A 17,345-nucleotide genomic window follows, 5' to 3' on the forward strand; every position below is an offset into this window, starting at 1 on the left:
CTGAAATTGACAGAATGAAACTTTCGCTTGTTGTCTGTGAATTAATCCATACACTATGTGCCGCTCAATGGAGAGCAGTCCTTGAAATGCATTGCTCAAGCGCACACCCCGAGGACTGAACCAGCGCTGCTTAGTTTGAATCGTTATCCTCGGACTGATAAAGCCTTGATAAGTTATTCTTGGTAGTTTCGCATACTTTTAAAGTCTTTTGACGCGGGACCGGCTACCGAGATTAACAGACAGAAATTTTCCGTTTGTTAAAGTGTTGTTGCCGGGGTATTATTCCATCCATTAAGCGCCGCTGAATGGAGAGAGCAGTCCTGAGAATGCGTTGCTCAAGCGCACACCCCGAGAGTCGTACCAGCGGCGCTTTTTTGAAAATGTTGAGTCAAACGTCCAGGAATTTTTTGAAGCTTCTTCGTTCACAAAGTTAAGCACTAAACCAACTGAGCTACTCTTTCCACAAGCCCTGTTTTTTTCTTCTCAGCTAAAAATCAAATGCGTAAATGAAAAGGCAAATGAGTCATTTTGGCAATGATTAAACATCTGAAGACGAATCAAATACGAAAAAATAGGAGTAAAATGTGACCGGTTTTCTGGCTTTCTGAGGATGCCCAAAACTCTACAGAAGCAATTTGTTTTGATAAAAGTGACAAACGAAGCAGTATCGTAAGAAAAAATAATCACTGCCAACAAAAAGCCAAATAATTTAACTGTCAAGAATAAGAGGTAGGCACTTTAACGTAGGACAGGTTTCCTCGTGAATCAGCTGTTTGCAGTCATGTGACTCACGCCATTGTGATTGTAACCTTATAAACTCAATTGATTACAGTCTTTAAGATCCTTCTTGCACTCAGTTCAGTTGCAGAAGAAAAAAGAACATTAGCAGAGGTGGGAATCGAACCCACGCAATCGAAATGACTATTCCCTTGCCCTAACCCTAACTCATTAGGCCACGCTGCTGTGGCGATACATTCACTTAATTTTCTTTGTATCAAAAATGTTTGGAGAAGATCGGATCGAGAAGATCGGAATATCACGTGCTGAGTCACATGACTGAAATCAGCTCATTCGCACGGAAAACTGTCCTATGTTAAAGAGTCTACCAGAATAAGAAACTGCTGGCAAAGTTGAAATAACGTACAAAAAGAATAAGTTTTACTGATGACGTAGGAGGGCAAGCACTTCTTTCAATTGAAGCATCAAAATTCGACGATTGTAACTCGACTATGATCGCATATGAAAAAAGAAAGAAATAGAAAGAATATTCTAGAAATAAAAATCAGTCCGTTCAATTCCAACTCCAAACAGGATACTGATGACCATCCGTCTGTGACGATCCTGGAACAATAATGGTTGTTGTTGTTGTTAGAGACCAAACCAGCTGAATTATACTATACCGAACAAAAGATTTGACACTTGTTGGGATTGCTAGATCTTGGTATTTTGATCAAGAAAAGGCGATTTTGAAGTTTTGATGCATAAAGGAAATATAAGCGTTCATAGTTGCTTTCAAACAGGGTTGCCACATTAAAAATATACAATTTTTAAACTTTCTATGAAAAGTTTTGTAAAAGAAACAAATAACTTAGAGCAAACTAAACATGTGCAGACTATTAATTTTCATTCGAATGGTTCTAGGTACATTGGATTCATTATAAAGGATTAGATGTATTAATCTCACACCTCTTGTACACAAAAGTTTAATTTAATGAGTCCGGTCTTTCGACTGTAGCTTTCTAACAATCCAACCCAGTTGTTTATTAACGACAAAACAAAGCCTAAAGTGACAGAAAAATATGTACCGGTACTTTCACTCTAAAATTCAAGTTTTTTTTTATCATTTCACTTGCAAATAACGTTTGTTTCTTAGCTTTACAGTGATGTCAAAACCAGACATTGAAAAAAGTGCTATCAAAATAGCAGAAAAGTTAATTCCTAAAAAAACTACCTGATTCCACGAGCGCTTGAGGTGTAGAATTGTGAACATGTTGTGCTGGCCCAAAATTTGTTGTTAATAAATTCCTTATCTGTTACAAAAAAGATCGATTAGTTCGTCCAATCAGCGTCCAAGCAATAATAAGATACAAAGTAACAACAACAACACTGAACTGGCAAAAGTACAGTCGATCTGAAATCTTAGCCAAAAAGCAACAAAAACGAAACCATACAACCAATATGCGTGCAATATTTAAGGCATCTCTGCTTCCAAAACGTCACAAAAGAGTTGTCAAATGGAGCAATTTTCTCCAACTTTTGGATACACTCGGGTTATTTATAGCACCAACCATGCAAATAATTTACCTGTTCATTCGACTTTTCGTCAATATCTTTTTCTTGCTGCAAAGCGTTTACAAAGACATTCTTAATTCGGGCCGTATGTTTCGCCCTCAGTGTTTTCTTCTGACTGGTCAAAACGCATCGCATACAAAAAATTTCGTTCCTCTCACAGTTGAATTTCCACTTCGGACTGAAGTCTTTTTTGCCTAAAAGTTTCAAGAAATCTTCCATACATTGCCAGCACATACGCATGAAGTTCGTAACAGTGTTCATTTAGCAATTCTAAACTGGACATTGTGGACAAAGTTATGCCACCACTGTTCCCTCTAAGGTGCGCAACTGCACAGTAACACTGGATCATAATATGGGCAGTGAAATTTTGTTTTTGCGCACTTGCAACGCTATAAATTTAAAATTAAATAAAAATTTACTCTCCACTCTGCAAACGCAGCCTTAAAATGATAATGTGCAAAAAAATATTTTACGCAGTGTAAAATTTTCTCGGAGGTAACACTGTTTATCACTTTTCCGTTGATTGACATGCTGGTATGTGGTATAGTGAAGTTGAAACTTCCTTGGTCCGGATATGAAGGCTCGCAACGATTGCCTTATTCTCATGACACTACCAGGGCGGTAGGTTGTAGTGCTTTAAACATGTGGTTCTTTTCAAAATCGTAGAAAGTTTTGTAGTGCAGCTGGTACAATGAGCTACAGAATACAGTTAGCAAATGTTACGTAGAGTATATTTAAAGATTACTTGTCTACAAAGACAGTTGAAAAGTTCCCAGTAAGCAGTTTTTTATAACAAAGCCTTTGCAGGAGGCTAGATGTAAAGCAAGTATATGGGTAGTTGAATTAACAAGCAACCACGAGCATGCTGTGAATATCCAGGCCTGGTGTTAATAGCGCAATGCAAGTTATCATAACAAGATTTATTAAACTACTATCGGTCCCAATTGTCATTTTACGATAAACAGAGATTATTTACGATAAACAAAAGCCCTTCTATTGTCAGACGTAATAAAAGCCTTCGTATCCCCTTCTTTAGATATCCCTGGTCCCAATAGAGAAAAATAGAACAAAACTTTCCAGCAAGGCGATGAAGTCTTACAGCAGTCTCTCTTGGGTATTGAGAAAAATCACACAAAATAAAAAACTATCCAAAAGTGCAACAGCATTCTTACTTACATTGGGCACAAACTAAAGGTGGCAGAGGTATCTCTTTCTTGGGTTCCGAATCGAGCTGTTCAATATTTCTAACAACCTTAAAAAACAACAGTTAAACATTAATACCGCTCTACAGCACATTGTTACCCTAAACGAGCTTGACAACAGGTTACTATCTAGTTACCAGACGTTGAAACGACGTAAAAACGGAACCTTTGCAGAAGATCAAAGATAGACGCTTTAACCGCAAGCAGATAATTCATATACAATATTGACTTTTACTATTGAGCTTGAGAAGGCCGTTTGAAGCCCTTGCAAACGTGCAAAACAGCCAGCATTGAACTTCAAAAAATGCAAACCACAAAAATAAGATTAACAAACGGTGACAAGCATATGCTTACACTTTGTAGCTTTTGTATTAGTATCTGCAGTTCAGTGAGGTGAACTATTGAAACTGATCAAGGCCATGAACTGACACATAACTTACCTCTTCTAAGCCGACCAGGCAAATGAAATCCGAAGTGGCATCTGGCAACAATGTTATCTCAGGATTAAATGGCTTCGGAGGTTTAACTTCAAGCAGTGCTTTCTCCAACTGTCTGCGCAAAGCGAACTTTTTTGGAGCTTGCTGTGAAGAGTTTAAGGAATTTGTGAAGCCAATATAAAAACAAAATTTGTATTTTCATATTTTCTGAGCTAATCACAATTATTAATTTATGTTCATAAAGATTGTGCTGCATTCTCAGGAGCGCAGAACCACAACTTAGAGATTCAATACAATTTTTTGGATATCAATCCAACACCGTTTCTGGATTCGTGTAAACTCCTAACCTAAGTAGTATAGTTGAGTACACTTTATAATGAATCGCCATCTCTGCTTGAAGCCGACTGCGCATCAACATTGGTTATCCAGCACACCTACCATGGCATTTTTTTTTTGCAAAAGTAATCAACTTCTTGAAGGATATATAGACTGAGAGACAAAACAAACCTAGTCGTCAAAAGAAAAAAATAGGCTACCCTTGCTTGAAATCTCAATCAGATTCAAGCCTTTTATGTTGTTTTTAGACCAACATGAAATGACATCATGACATCCAATACCGCTCACCTGTTGCAAGTTGGAAGGAGGCTTCTGTTGTTGTGGAAGGTATGGTTGCGTCTGGCCGGTGAAGACATCCGTTGGTGGTGGTTTTGAGTCTATGGGGTATAAAATATAGTTAGACTGATAAAGGAAACCCACAGAATTGATCCCACAGTAAATGGAAATGACGCATTAGTATTACAGTGTCGAATAAAGAAGTCCATAAAGTTATAATATAAAGAACACAAATAAGACCTTTTAGCACAGCTATAGTAATAACTTCAGTCTCCAACTAACTAGTTAAATATCCACTTATAACACAAACCCAGTTCTAAAACCTATTCTTTTTACATACTTTTTTACAGTAACTTAACGCCTGGTAACCCAGGATTTGGAACTAGATATACTCGAAACAGAAGTAGCACCTTTTTTATCACTGACTGCTGTTGGAGCACCACGCTTGGGTTCTTTCGCTTTAAAATACGCTGTTATTAATCTGTCACGCTTGATTGTTTTTGCTGGCTTGATAGGTTTTCCAGGCTGTAGAACTTGATTGACATGATTGTTTTGAAGCAAACATTGCTGATTAGAACTGATGGCTTCTGCATTGTGTGATTGATTTGATTCTTGAAAGGTAAGATGAGCATGGGACAACATTGCTGAGGAATTTCCAGCATCAATATTTGCCGCACCGAAGCCATCCGGATAGAATGAAGCAGGTGGTGTCAGTATATCTGACCAGCCAGGCATGGTTTGTACTGGTTGAAATACTGTCACGGGATTTCTCGTAATATCACGCGAATCGCAGTCTTTTTGAAGTAAAACGGGAAATGCTTGAATAGGAACGAATTTTTCAAAAGGGATGAAATTTTCATCTTTTCCATATTCCAGTGTTGTATTTGCGACAGTTTCTTCACTGCTTCGTAACATGCATGGTTTGCTAGCATTTTGTACAGTCGGAAATTTCTTTGGTTTCTCACTGAGTCGAACAAAAGGCTGTAGGACGTTAGAACTTTTATCGTTATCAGCTGCTTTTAACATAACTCAGCAATTATCATTTAACAAAATCTTATCCTTCCTTGAGACACTGTATGTTCTGTTCAACTGCAAAAAAAATATCGTTTAAAGTACTGTTTCTTAACTATGATAACATAGCAATTCCAGACTATAAAAGCAACTTACAAAGAAAATTTAGCCCTAATCATTGCACTAATTTGCTCAACATGCCAGTGTTGCAGTGTCAAACTCAAACTGCAATTTTGTCTTAACTCTTAAGCTCTCCTACCACAGCAAACAAAAGCTGAGTGGGATTTGGCGACGATGAAACTGCAGACATTGAATCAAAGTAAAAACAAAGGATTTTGCTGTCTGCGATGAAGGCATTTACTGGCTTAGACAAGCCCTTACAAATGGTGATAAATGGAACAGCAATGCAAAGGATTTCGAACCAGCAGAGAAACTGCCCAAAGCCCTGATAACACAAATAAAACATTTTCTGACATTTTTGTCGTCAACTCAACGTTTGACGACGTTGTAACAACACGTTCAATAACACATCAGAAACTCTAAATTATGACACAGTCTGTGGAGTACTGTAGTGACAAAACAACAGTTTTCTAAACTAGAGCTAATGATGGATTGGCAATTGGCATACCAGAAAAAAAGAAACAAAAAAAAAAGAAAAAAAATATTTTGACAATATCAATTATCAAGCAAATTACAGGAATAAAAGCATGCCGGAAGCACTAATACAGTGGTTCTCAACCTTTTTGTCTTGGTGGACCCCTTTTGGTGCCTTCGAAGCGGTCGCGGACCCCTAAAAAATTCTATTTGAAATTTTGCTATATCGCGTCTCCTTATTGAATCATATGTTGCATAATGTTAGGCCTACATAGGTTTCGAAGCAACACACTTAGAAGAATTTGCTCTATTCGCAACGTAATTGATGAGATTGACGAAATTATGTTATGACCTATGAACTATATATTGGCACACAGGATCAAACATCAGTAATTTATATGCTCATTTCATGTTTTTCTACAAATTTTATCTAAAGTTAATAGAATACTTGCGACCGTTACAAAGAAATTTTCATTTGTAATCAATATTAGTTCGTTATAATCGCAGTCATTGCAAAACTGTGAGTGGTGATAGACTGCTGACTAACGTTTGCATTTCTAAGTTAATCGTTGATCAACAACCTGATGTATCAAAAGAATCAAGTTGAACATAGCCTTATATTTTTAGTTAAAAAAACCAAACCTTTGTGCCATGTCCTTTGAAATTTCAAACGATGCACCAGTGCGTTGCGACTTACAGTTTGAGAATCACTGTAGGTTAATACATAAACAAAGCACAAACAATTTTTAAATTTTGTAATTTATCAATAATGCTGAAAACTCGGAAACTTTCGCGGACCCCCTGAAATCGCTTCACGGACCCCTTGGGGTCCGCGGACCCCCGGTTGAGAACCACTGCACTAATAAAAACAAAAGACTGAACAAAATGGAGGCAGTTCATAAGGGAGATCACAGCTGATCAAACATGATCAATCTGTTGAAGAAGATACAAAAAATGTTAGGGAGTGTGGCGAAGTAAAATGCTTCGTAACATCATTGCAACGTCAAACGATGTTATGTCGCACTAAAAATGACCAAACTATCAAACAAAATATTAGTTGCATGAGAAAACGCATGCAGATGTACTGTCAGCGACTTAACATCAATGATGAAAACATAAAATGAACGGATTTTGTAGGCAATTCCACAAGTTTCCGCTCAGAAACATAAGCAAGGACAAACAGTGCGATTGAATTTTGCTCGTTTTTAAAAGAAGTTTTTCCCAATAGCCTTTCTTGTGATTATTTAAATTCACCAGTAAACGACACCATATTACAAAATTATCGTTAGCCAAGATTGAAAATTAGAGCAACCCAGACAGAAAAATCAGTCAATAACAACGTGTACACCATCTGGGATGTGGTGGAGCGACGCAGTAAAACAAAAGTCCCCATAAAAAAATCTCCAATGAAAAAGCTTTTCAAAAAAAGTCGATAGGAAGCATTATTTACACATTGGGGAATTTTACCGTGGAGAATTAGGATTTGTTTTCTGGGGGATTTTTCTCTACACTGCAGAGTCATTCCATTATAATACAACAAATTTTCAAAAAATATGCAACCATGGTATCCCACTTTTTGCTGCATTTTTGATATGTTACTGTCTTTTAAATTTGCAATCTACCAAAAAAAAAATTTTCAAAATCGGACAAGCGGTTACCGAGTTAAAGACTTTTGAATTTTTGGACCGTCACTAGGTGGCGCACTATTCTGTGTAACCAATTTTTTATTTTGGAGGGTATACTCAATCTAGAATGGTGGTTGAAGTGTCTATTCCACCATTTTCGAGGATGCAGAATCCATAAATGGCATTGTTTTTAGTCTTAACCAATTATTTTAGGAGTTATTGGACTTTTTCAAGGTTTTGGGCAAACCCCCAAAAACCCCATGTGGGAAACGAGATACAAGAAAAAAAAAACTTTTGTATGGTTGTTCCTGAACCATATTAACTATAGAGAAAGTAATATAAGATGACAGTTCTACCCTTTTTGCAATACAAGCTGCAAATGTTGAACTTTGATTAGTAAATTTCAAATCAAATTCTGCTCTTTATGTATACTGTTACTTCAATAAAAACCTTGTTTCATCACAGATGGCATTGTTATAAATATCCCAAATACTGAGAACTATAATGTAGCAAAAAAACATTTTAATTTTTTGTTTAAGTCAACTCTGTACAGCATCATAAAAACTTGTTAAGTGCAGTACTACAGTATGCTTACAGAGTGATGAGTTGTGCCATTTACACTTACAGGGTGCGGACAAAGTCCTTGGACTGCTTTAAAGTGTAATATTTCTGTAAATAGTGAATAAAATTGCAAAATATTTTAACGGTGAATTGCCAAGACAGTAACTAACAATCGTACAAAGTTTTATATATTATATATATTCAATCTGCCCCCCTCTGGCCTGAATAACATGCTCAAGTCTACTTCCGAAACTCCCTATCGCTTTACGTAGGGTTTCCTGGGGTATTTTGCCCCATGCTTTTTTGAGAGAGCACTTCAACGCCTCAACTGAGTCATGAGATGAAGCACAGGCATCTGCCTCCAAAATGGACCAAACACAAAAGTCCATTGGATTCAGGTCTGGTGATGAGGGCAGCCGAACTTCCTTGCTCCAGAAATGAGGAAAATGGTTCTGGCACTTTTCCTGAGTTTTCTTGGACGTGTGGGATGGTGCACCGTCTTGTTGGAATGTGTATGGTTTCCTTTTGAAGTGTTTCCTGGCCTCTGCAAGGGCAGGAGTCAAACTTGTTTCAATGTACGAATTGGTGTTAACTTTATCGCCTTGTGGAACAAAAATGAGGGGAGACCTCCACGTTTTGGGGACAGCGGCCCACACCATGACAGAAGACAGTTTCTGGCGCATGAAAACTTTTTTCGTGGAGTCAGGAAAGTCTGCAGAAGACTTAGCAAGGTTGCGATCATTTTGTCGGTTACACACTGCTTCGACATTGAACAATTTTTTATCTGAGAAAATGATTTCTCCTGTGTCTGTGACTTCATTCCTGACCTCATTTTGTTCAGATGAATTTTAGCTCGATCGAGTCTCTTTTCTTTTGTGAGGTCTGTTTTGAATATCATTGTAATAAGACTATAATTATATATAGTGCTAGTCATTGTGAGGACGGTTTGGTATAGCTTTTCGAAATCAAGATAAATGATTCTTTTTCTTTCAGCAACAGTTAAATACTGTAGTTTCTGAACACAGCATAGTCATGGTCATCATAAAACTATAATTAACAAATATAGGTGAAGAATTTATTATTTCGGCTAACAACTGGCATCATTTATTCTGAAAATATTTTCTTTGAAATTGTGCCATTTCTGTCTGTTTATTATGATTTTAGAAAGCTATGCTTTTCAATGTTCTTAAAACGTGCTTGATAAAATGTGAATGAAAGTGCAGTAAGGGAACGTTCAAATATTACGTAACGCTTTTTTTCCGAATTTTTGACCCCCCCCTCCCCCATGTAACGCCAACGTAATGCTTTTTTCAATCCCCCCCTCCCCCATGTAACGCTTTTTCACTACGAATTCAGCACAAAAAACTACCATTCCGTACTCGAAAGCGTTACGTAACGTTTTGCTTGAACCCCCTCCTCCCCGATGTGACGCTAACGTAACGCTTTGCATAAACCCCCCCTCCCCCTCGAAGGCGTTACGTAATATTTGAACGTTCCCTAATGCAGTTTATTTAAGCACCTCACAGATATGGTTAAAAGCCCAACAGAAACCTCTCATACAAATATTTCGGGAGTAATGCCGGTAGCTCATGAAACCGTATGGTTTTTATGGCATCTCCAGTTACCAATACCAATGTTTCAATAGTAACAAATATCTAAATGAACCTAAGTAAGCCAATTCGAATTGAATCTATATGGGGCGAAATAATCTGTGAGGTTTCTAATCATATCGATGATATACCAGTACCGGTACTAAAATAATTTATCATTTCATGTTGATTGCAATCACTGATTACAGTTCTACACTAGGCTGGCGCAAAATCTCGAAAAAAAAATTTTTTTCTTTTAAATTTTTCGTCAGTTTGGAATATTGTTCCTTTTGGTAAATGTATCTCCTACACCAAATTTCACAAAAAAATATTAACGTTTGACCCTGGTTCACCTGGTTTGAATTTTTTCAAAATATCGAATTTTCGCTTATCCCTGAAACTGCTCACCCGCTATCTTCTAATGCACTCTAGCATCTTAATGGACACAATAAGAGGCAGTAACGCAAACTTGTGACAAGCAAAGTAGTTTAATTAGCAACTCCATGAACACTGACACATGTATTACTCTCAAAATGTCGAAGTCTATCACATTTCAGTAATGATTTTCTTTGTGCACCCTTCACGTAGTAAATATCTACTGCTTTCAGTTTCTTGAATCATTTGACGATGTTTATCGATTTTCACAGGCCAACAAAACTTTTTTTTATATAAAGGCAGGACATGTGAGAGTCATTTTAAGGTATTTCGAGGCCCCTGATTCTGAAAATGCACTAAGTTTTCTCGAATTGGCTTTAGTTTTTGAGTTACAGCAAAAATATTTTTTTCGCAATTTTGAGCCCCTATAGATTTAACGTCGTGTCGTTTACTACATAAACAAAACTTGAAGTAATCCCAGGCACATTTCTGAGTTGTATAAACGCTATTTGGAACCAATCACGTTGATTACAACCCAAACAAACAACTATTTAACGTTTACTGGCTTAGTAACAATCAAAATATGATGTGAAGTAAGCCTGAGGATACAAGATGTAGAATATATAACTTGCGTTTTGCATTAATATATTTGTTGATTTCAACAGTCTCAGACTTAGGCTACTAAGTAAGCTACAAAGTACAAACAAAATGCATACATTGTTTTGCTTAACAAACTAGACAAATAAGCAAAGCAAAGCTATCGATGAACAAACGCAACTCTTTATTATGATTGGCCGACTGAGCAACACCCATCAAGGTACGAAGGCCATTTTTTAATTACAGAATATAAAGTTATGTTCTTCAGTAAAGTAGCTGCTTAGAATTTTATCCTTGCTGCGGAAGAACGTAATCTTGGCCTTGGAGTCAAGAATGCCATGTTGATCAAGATGAGGAGCCAAGATTGCAGCTACCACTTTTGATAACTAAATCTTTAACTACTACAGTAGGTGGTAGAAATGGTTTTAAGAAAAAAACTTGATCTTGCTCCAAAACATTACTGAAGGTATTGAGGTTACTCTCAGTCATGCCCGTTTTCCTATTGTTTCAAGCAAATCACCACTTGAAACTAGAGAGGGCAAACAAAAAACAGAAATAGCAACGTCCATGCAATGACTGCCTTGCACACTCCATGTAAACATGATGTTCCAACTTCCTTCGAACATCCTCACCGTGCAGAAGTATCAATTTTCATGGTGATTCCACGGCTCTCTTTATGCCATGGCACTCTGAACTTCTTAGCCTTGAGCCCAGAAACGGGTTTGAGTGCAATGTTTGCATACTTTAGGAGGAACCCAGGACATCTTGATCACCCAGCTTCATGTCAAAGTAATAATAATAATGCTTGTTTTTATATAGCGCTGTATCTATCGCAGAATGCCTTGGTCCTCTGCGTTGCCTCATGCAGCAAAATATATCTGGGTTGTTTGTACAGCATCCTACTTGTCAAAGGCATATTATATTTGCCTATATGCCATTTATTTAGCCTATAGGCTAGACCAGAAAAAAACTTCTTGCAGCAAAGACTTGGCCTTAGCAAAGGCTTAGAATAAAACTTCATTTGTACAAGTATCCATTTCAGTACGCCTTATACCTTTTCAATATAAAGCTGCATTCATAAACACTTGACTTTCGAGATATTTTTCTTGTGATGTAGGCCTACTGATTCACAACTGTTTTCATTGAGTATTTATGTCTCCCTTAGGTTAAACACAGTTCATTTCAACCTTTGCTTGCGTTTTGAACTTTCGTGCAATATGAACCAATTGAACTAGACAAGTGCAATTATGACATCATAATGGTGAACAGGGCTGAAAATAAGTAATTTGCTAATTGAATTCTTTTGAGAAACGATTTCAAAAATATGTTCATTGTCGAATATCTCGAAAACTAGAGCCAATTCGAAAAAACTAAGTGCATTTTCGGAATCAGGGCCCTGAAATACTCTAAAATGACTCTCATCTTTTGTGCCAAAATTTTTTTGTTGGTCTATATGTTATAGATTCACTGACTGCGAAAAGGCTGTAAAATCAACTAAAATGACACTAAAAGCATGCACTATTAGTGACTCTCAGACTTGGAGTAGGGTGAAGATGTTCCACGTGGAAGTTAACAGAGGAAGTGACGTCAAAATCACGTGGTCAAATTTTGAGAAATCCTCTCTTCAAATACTGCTAAACCACTTCGAAATTTACTAATTTTTCAGAAAAATTCAGAACTTCTCCTTGGGTGAACCAGGGTCAAAGGTCAAAACCCAACAAAAATTTTTGGTTTACAAATATCAGTGAGCAAAATGGAACATTATTCCAAACTGACAAAAATTTTAAAGAACATCAAGGAAAATGAGCCACCCTATTCTACACATTGATAGTAAATGTTGAAATCTCATACCGGCAGCTCATGATCCTTTCCTCCAAAAGGGCAAAAGCACTTCACCTAATACCTGACATTGTCATAATTTGTGTGAATTGGTAAATTGATTTCTTCTGGTATGGTAGCGATAATCATTTTGCACTCCAGAGTCTTGGATCATAGATCATACCGGTAACAGTAAAATTGGCTCACTTTTTATATTTATTGGAGGCATTTGTAATGAAAGTAAATTGCAAAATAGCCTAAGAGTATCATATCCATGCATAAAAAGTTTTTAAATAAGTGCCAGTGTGCCTAGTTGTTATTTACTGGTCTACTTACTACCTGGAGTCAAAGATGATTAACCAAACGCAAATTACAAAGCATCTTAATTGATTGATTGATTGTGAGATATGAGCAATTTAACAATGGTACTTTAATGTCATAATATAAACATGTTACATTCAGTGTTATTGCAAAGGTGTATTAGTTTGTTGTGTTGTCAGCCATTTTCTATTCTCATATAGTTTCAACTTAAGGTTAGAAAGGCCTTGCACATAGGCTAAATTTGTAAAAAACAATGAAAACTATCAATACTACAAAAAAGTGCTCAATGCTAAGCAAAAAAGCAAAGCAGAGCAAATTAAATCAAATATAGTATAATAATAACTATATTTGATTTAGGCTAAATTTGTTATGTTTTGATATTTTTCAAAACTTATTGTAAGTGTTCAAGTATGCTGAGAAGTGTAAATAGCTTAACACATCAGTGAAATATTTGACCGATGATGAGTGAAAGTGGTTCTTTTTTATGATAGTCAATAACTCTGAAATATTTGAATTTTGAACTGATATTGAGAAAATTGATAGCCAAGAAATACCTTTCGGTTGGAAATAAAGGAAATCTATGGAGCAACTTTTTTTCGAGAGCAACTTTGCAATGCAATAAAAAGAAAAGGATAGAACTGTCATCTTATATTACATTATCAATAGTTAATATGGTTCATGAACAACCATACAAAAGTTTTTTTTTTCTTGTATCTCATTTCCCACATGGGGTTTTCGGGGTTTGCCCAAAAACTTGAAAAAGTCCAATAACTCCTAAAATAATTGATTTAGACCAAAAACAATGTCATTTTTGGATTCTGTATCTTTAAAGATGGTGGAATAGACACTTCAACCATCGTTCAAGCTTGAGCATAGCCTCTAAAATCAAAAATTGGTTACACAGAAAAGTGCGCCACCTAGTGACGGTCCAAAAATTCAAAAGTCTTTAACTCGGTAACCGCTTGTCCGATTTTGAAAATTTTTTTTTTGCTGGACTTCAATTTTTGAGGGCTACAACATATGTTTGAACCATCTTATTCTGACACCTAGTGGTTGCATTGATTTGTTGTATTATAATGGAATGGCTCTGCAGCGAGGCTTATATTACAACAACTTCACAGGTACCGTACATACAATTGCCATTGAAACATTATATATTACCATACCTAGCCAGCAAATAAACCTTTTTTTACACTGATGCAACGTCTATAAATGTTAAATTAATGTTGAAAATGTCTGATATGCAGGTTGGGTGGTAAATTTGATGCACAAAAGAAAACCAAACAGATTATGATCATAGCACAAGTATAAGAGTGTAAAAAATACTGATTTCCTGTTTGGGGGGCCAAGTAACATACTGCAGCTCTCTCGCTTTAATGAGAGAATTAACCTTGCATCTAGCCACCGGTGATGGAGGTGCAACATCTCACAACGTACAGTTGCCACCCTTGCTATGACGGGCAGCCACAAGATATTGCACCTTTGCAAGAACTAAGCAACAAATGAAACGTAATAATATTGCATCTGTGACAAGGTAATACATTCCGACATACGGAAAACATTCCGACTGGAAAATACCCACTTGAAAATATCCATCAGGAAAATATCTCCTCTCTCCAAAAATAAGGTTATTTTCCGTGTGGACATTTCTAATATGGGTATTTTCCATACGTATTTTACCTATACTCCTGTGACAACAATCTCTCTGTTCACCCTTTGCTTTCGGTCGGTACAATATTCATTCTCACTGAGGACATTGAGAAGTGTTTTTTGGAAAGTTGCTGGAAAATTTTGTTTCGGCTTTCGTCATATGTATAATGTTGTATACTGGATAAAGCGGAAGTAGCAAATACAATATATGCGGAAAAGTCCTAAGAAAATAGTAAGGATCGAAAAAAGTATCAAGAGCAATTGTTTGGATGGTAAAGTCTTTAGCCTTACCAGTAGGCTACGGACACAAAATCAAAATCAGCATAATGCAAAGCTTCATAGAAAACGAAATCTTTTGAGGTTGATAATTCTAACGTGAACACACATTTCGCTCGTTGTTTTTACGTTTTCTTTTCACATTACTTTTTCAAGTTTTATCAGTTTATCTTTTTCGTGTAATGTTTCTGATGACACACCATCTAGCGTTTCTTCTGAAGCATGTGTTTTCATTTATTCTTTTGTGGGCTGCGGTAAGCACAACAGCTGAGCTGCATCTAAATTCTACACCACATCTCTTCAAAACATCTTGCTCTTTGCTGACAAACAAATAAACCTGACAAAACACATCCATTACCCACTTCTATTACCGAAATCAATTTGCTTGAATTTTTTGACAAGACGTTATAAATATTGTTAAATGGTGTTGGACTGTTGGTAATTGCACCCTTTGTTCTGGGTTCTTGAATGCCGCAATGCAACCATACCATTATATAAATAAACTCAATGAAGATAACTGTTACATGTGCTTCATCAGCATAGAAATGATAACAAAGTTGCACAATTTGCAAAAGACTATTCGCACTTAAAAACAGGTGGGAAGCTATGATACGGCATAACCTTAGCACACACGATCTCAATCTACGCACAGATTGCAACTTGATTTTTAAGCACCAGAAAAAATAATAATAACAACCATGTTTAAAAACAAAATACGTTCATACTGGTCATGGTTTATGATAACATGATTATCACCTGAAGCACCTTGTGATAGTTAAGCTTAGTTTACACCAAAAGAGCGTCTCATGTTATTGAACTAAATGTCTGATGAACAGCCTCATTCAATGTTTTAAACTATGTTTCATTTTATATCCAATGCGACAACATAATAGTGCACTACAATTACAGATGCAATTCAACAAACAACAGGAAGAAGCAAAGGGACATACTGTATGCAGTGTATAGTTATCGAGTCAGCTGCTACTACTACTGAGGTATGCCATCAAGCGCCTTGCCAACACACAACCGTGTGGTCTACAACGGTGCAAACCGACACCCTTTCAAGTGACGTTCAGACCACTCGGGCATGTGTATGTTGTCCAACTAGGCATATCTTCTCTTGTTAGACCAATCCAGTCATGGAAAAAACAAACTCACTTGATAAAATGGAACGCATAAGCTGGCTTGCGTGTTGTAGGTTCATGACAGATTGCGCCTGGAGGAAGGCAGAAGTAGTTTGACCTTCTCCAGCACATGCAGCTAAATGTGGCATTCCCAACATGGCCGCCATAACTTTGGAGTTTGCTTTAGCTGGTAACGCCTAGGCAAGATATTTACCATCAGTAGTAAAGTAATGATTATTGAAATGTTTAAAAGCAAAATGTGTCAACGGAAAGTTTGCCTCAAGAATGAAATGGCTTAACACTATTCGTTAAAGCATTCACAAGATATGACTGTACACCACTTTGATTTCATGGACATACCTCAAAAGAACAAGGCTGTGATGAAAGGTTCTGGTGATTTCGACTTATTCGAGTGTAAGGCGGATTGGCAACAGCCTTGAATGTCTGTGAGAAACTCATAGTTGGGAAAGTTTCAAACAATTTTAGCAATTTTCACATTTGAAAAACGCTATGCTTTACTTCGAAAACCAGTCAAGTTAACCCAAATCAAAATATTTTCAATACCAGCTAAATGTAATTCAAAACAGCCCAAATGTGTTACTGCGTTTATTAGGTCACAATTTATATCTCACCGTCACCTTATTGTATTGCGTAATACTTATTCCAAACTTTTTAAACATAGAGATGTAAAAATAGCGAATCAAAGAGTGAGAATTAAAAAAATTGACACCTCGTTTAATGGCGCACAGAAGCTACTTCTAAAGAGTAATCTTTATAGCAAATACAGAGTAGTCATGATCATATGGTTAAGTACACTACTCACTATTGAACAATTTTTAAGGTGGTTGTCCCTGGTTATATACTCTTCATTCGAATCATCATCATCGCTAAATTGCACAAACTGACTGGTTAAATTTTGTAAAAAGTGAGTTCTCTGATCCCCAGCAGGACTTCCACTAACTATGTCCACATCATTGCTTAGCATCAAAGGGCTCTGTGGGATTACAACTTTAACGTCCTCCAATCTATGACTGCTCTTTTCAACTACACTGCTTTTCATTGTGTCTTGGAAGGCTCTTAATCTAAATATATCCAAGCATCTACACATAAAATAAATCAAATAGTTATAATCTGAAAGGCACTTCATACTTATTTTGTGTGCGATGCAAAGTTACGTAACTTCATAATATTTTCTTAGTTTCATGCGAGCATTTGTTGCATATTAAATAATTTGTGGAAAACTATTCTAACTTGCAAAAAA

The 17,345-nt window shown here is 36.6% G+C and overlaps 1 protein-coding gene across 2 annotated transcripts; it reads right to left on the bottom strand.

The window, feature by feature from the left end:
- Positions 1-623: 623 nt before the first annotated feature.
- On the bottom strand, positions 624-17,175 carry LOC145784355 (uncharacterized). Of its 2 annotated transcripts, XM_082596159.1 has the most exons (9): positions 16,908-17,175; positions 16,445-16,528; positions 16,119-16,281; positions 4,556-4,644; positions 3,935-4,075; positions 3,469-3,544; positions 2,305-2,486; positions 1,952-2,030; positions 624-1,341 (listed from the first exon to the last, which is right to left on the bottom strand). In XM_082596159.1, exons 1-9 carry the CDS (start codon positions 17,142-17,144, stop codon positions 1,292-1,294), a joined length of 1,101 nt encoding a protein of 366 aa, XP_082452285.1. In that variant the 5' UTR covers positions 17,145-17,175; the 3' UTR covers positions 624-1,291. The 2 variants fall into 2 exon arrangements, with proteins under 2 accessions (XP_082452285.1, XP_082452284.1); XM_082596158.1 differs by lacking the exons at positions 16,119-16,281; positions 16,445-16,528; positions 16,908-17,175 and adding an exon at positions 4,954-7,770.
- Positions 17,176-17,345: the final 170 nt, after the last annotated feature.

Source organism: Aplidium turbinatum, chromosome 15 (assembly GCF_918807975.1).
Source record: "Aplidium turbinatum chromosome 15, kaAplTurb1.1, whole genome shotgun sequence".
NCBI classification, from domain to species: domain Eukaryota; kingdom Metazoa; phylum Chordata; class Ascidiacea; order Aplousobranchia; family Polyclinidae; genus Aplidium; species Aplidium turbinatum.

What these genes read in the sequence shown, in the direction of transcription:
- LOC145784355 (XM_082596158.1), bottom strand. Translation starts at nt 5,569, where the DNA reads ATGTTAAAAGCAGCTGATAACGATAAAAGTTCTAACGTCCTACAGCCT. An exon ending in GCCTGGTCGGCTTAGAAGAG is followed by an intron (nt 3,545 to 3,934) that starts GTAAGTTATGTG and finishes TTGTTTTTTAAG; the next exon opens with GTTGTTAGAAATATTGAACA. An exon ending in TCAAGCGCTCGTGGAATCAG is followed by an intron (nt 1,342 to 1,951) that starts GTAGTTTTTTTA and finishes TTATTGTTCCAG; the next exon opens with GATCGTCACAGACGGATGGT.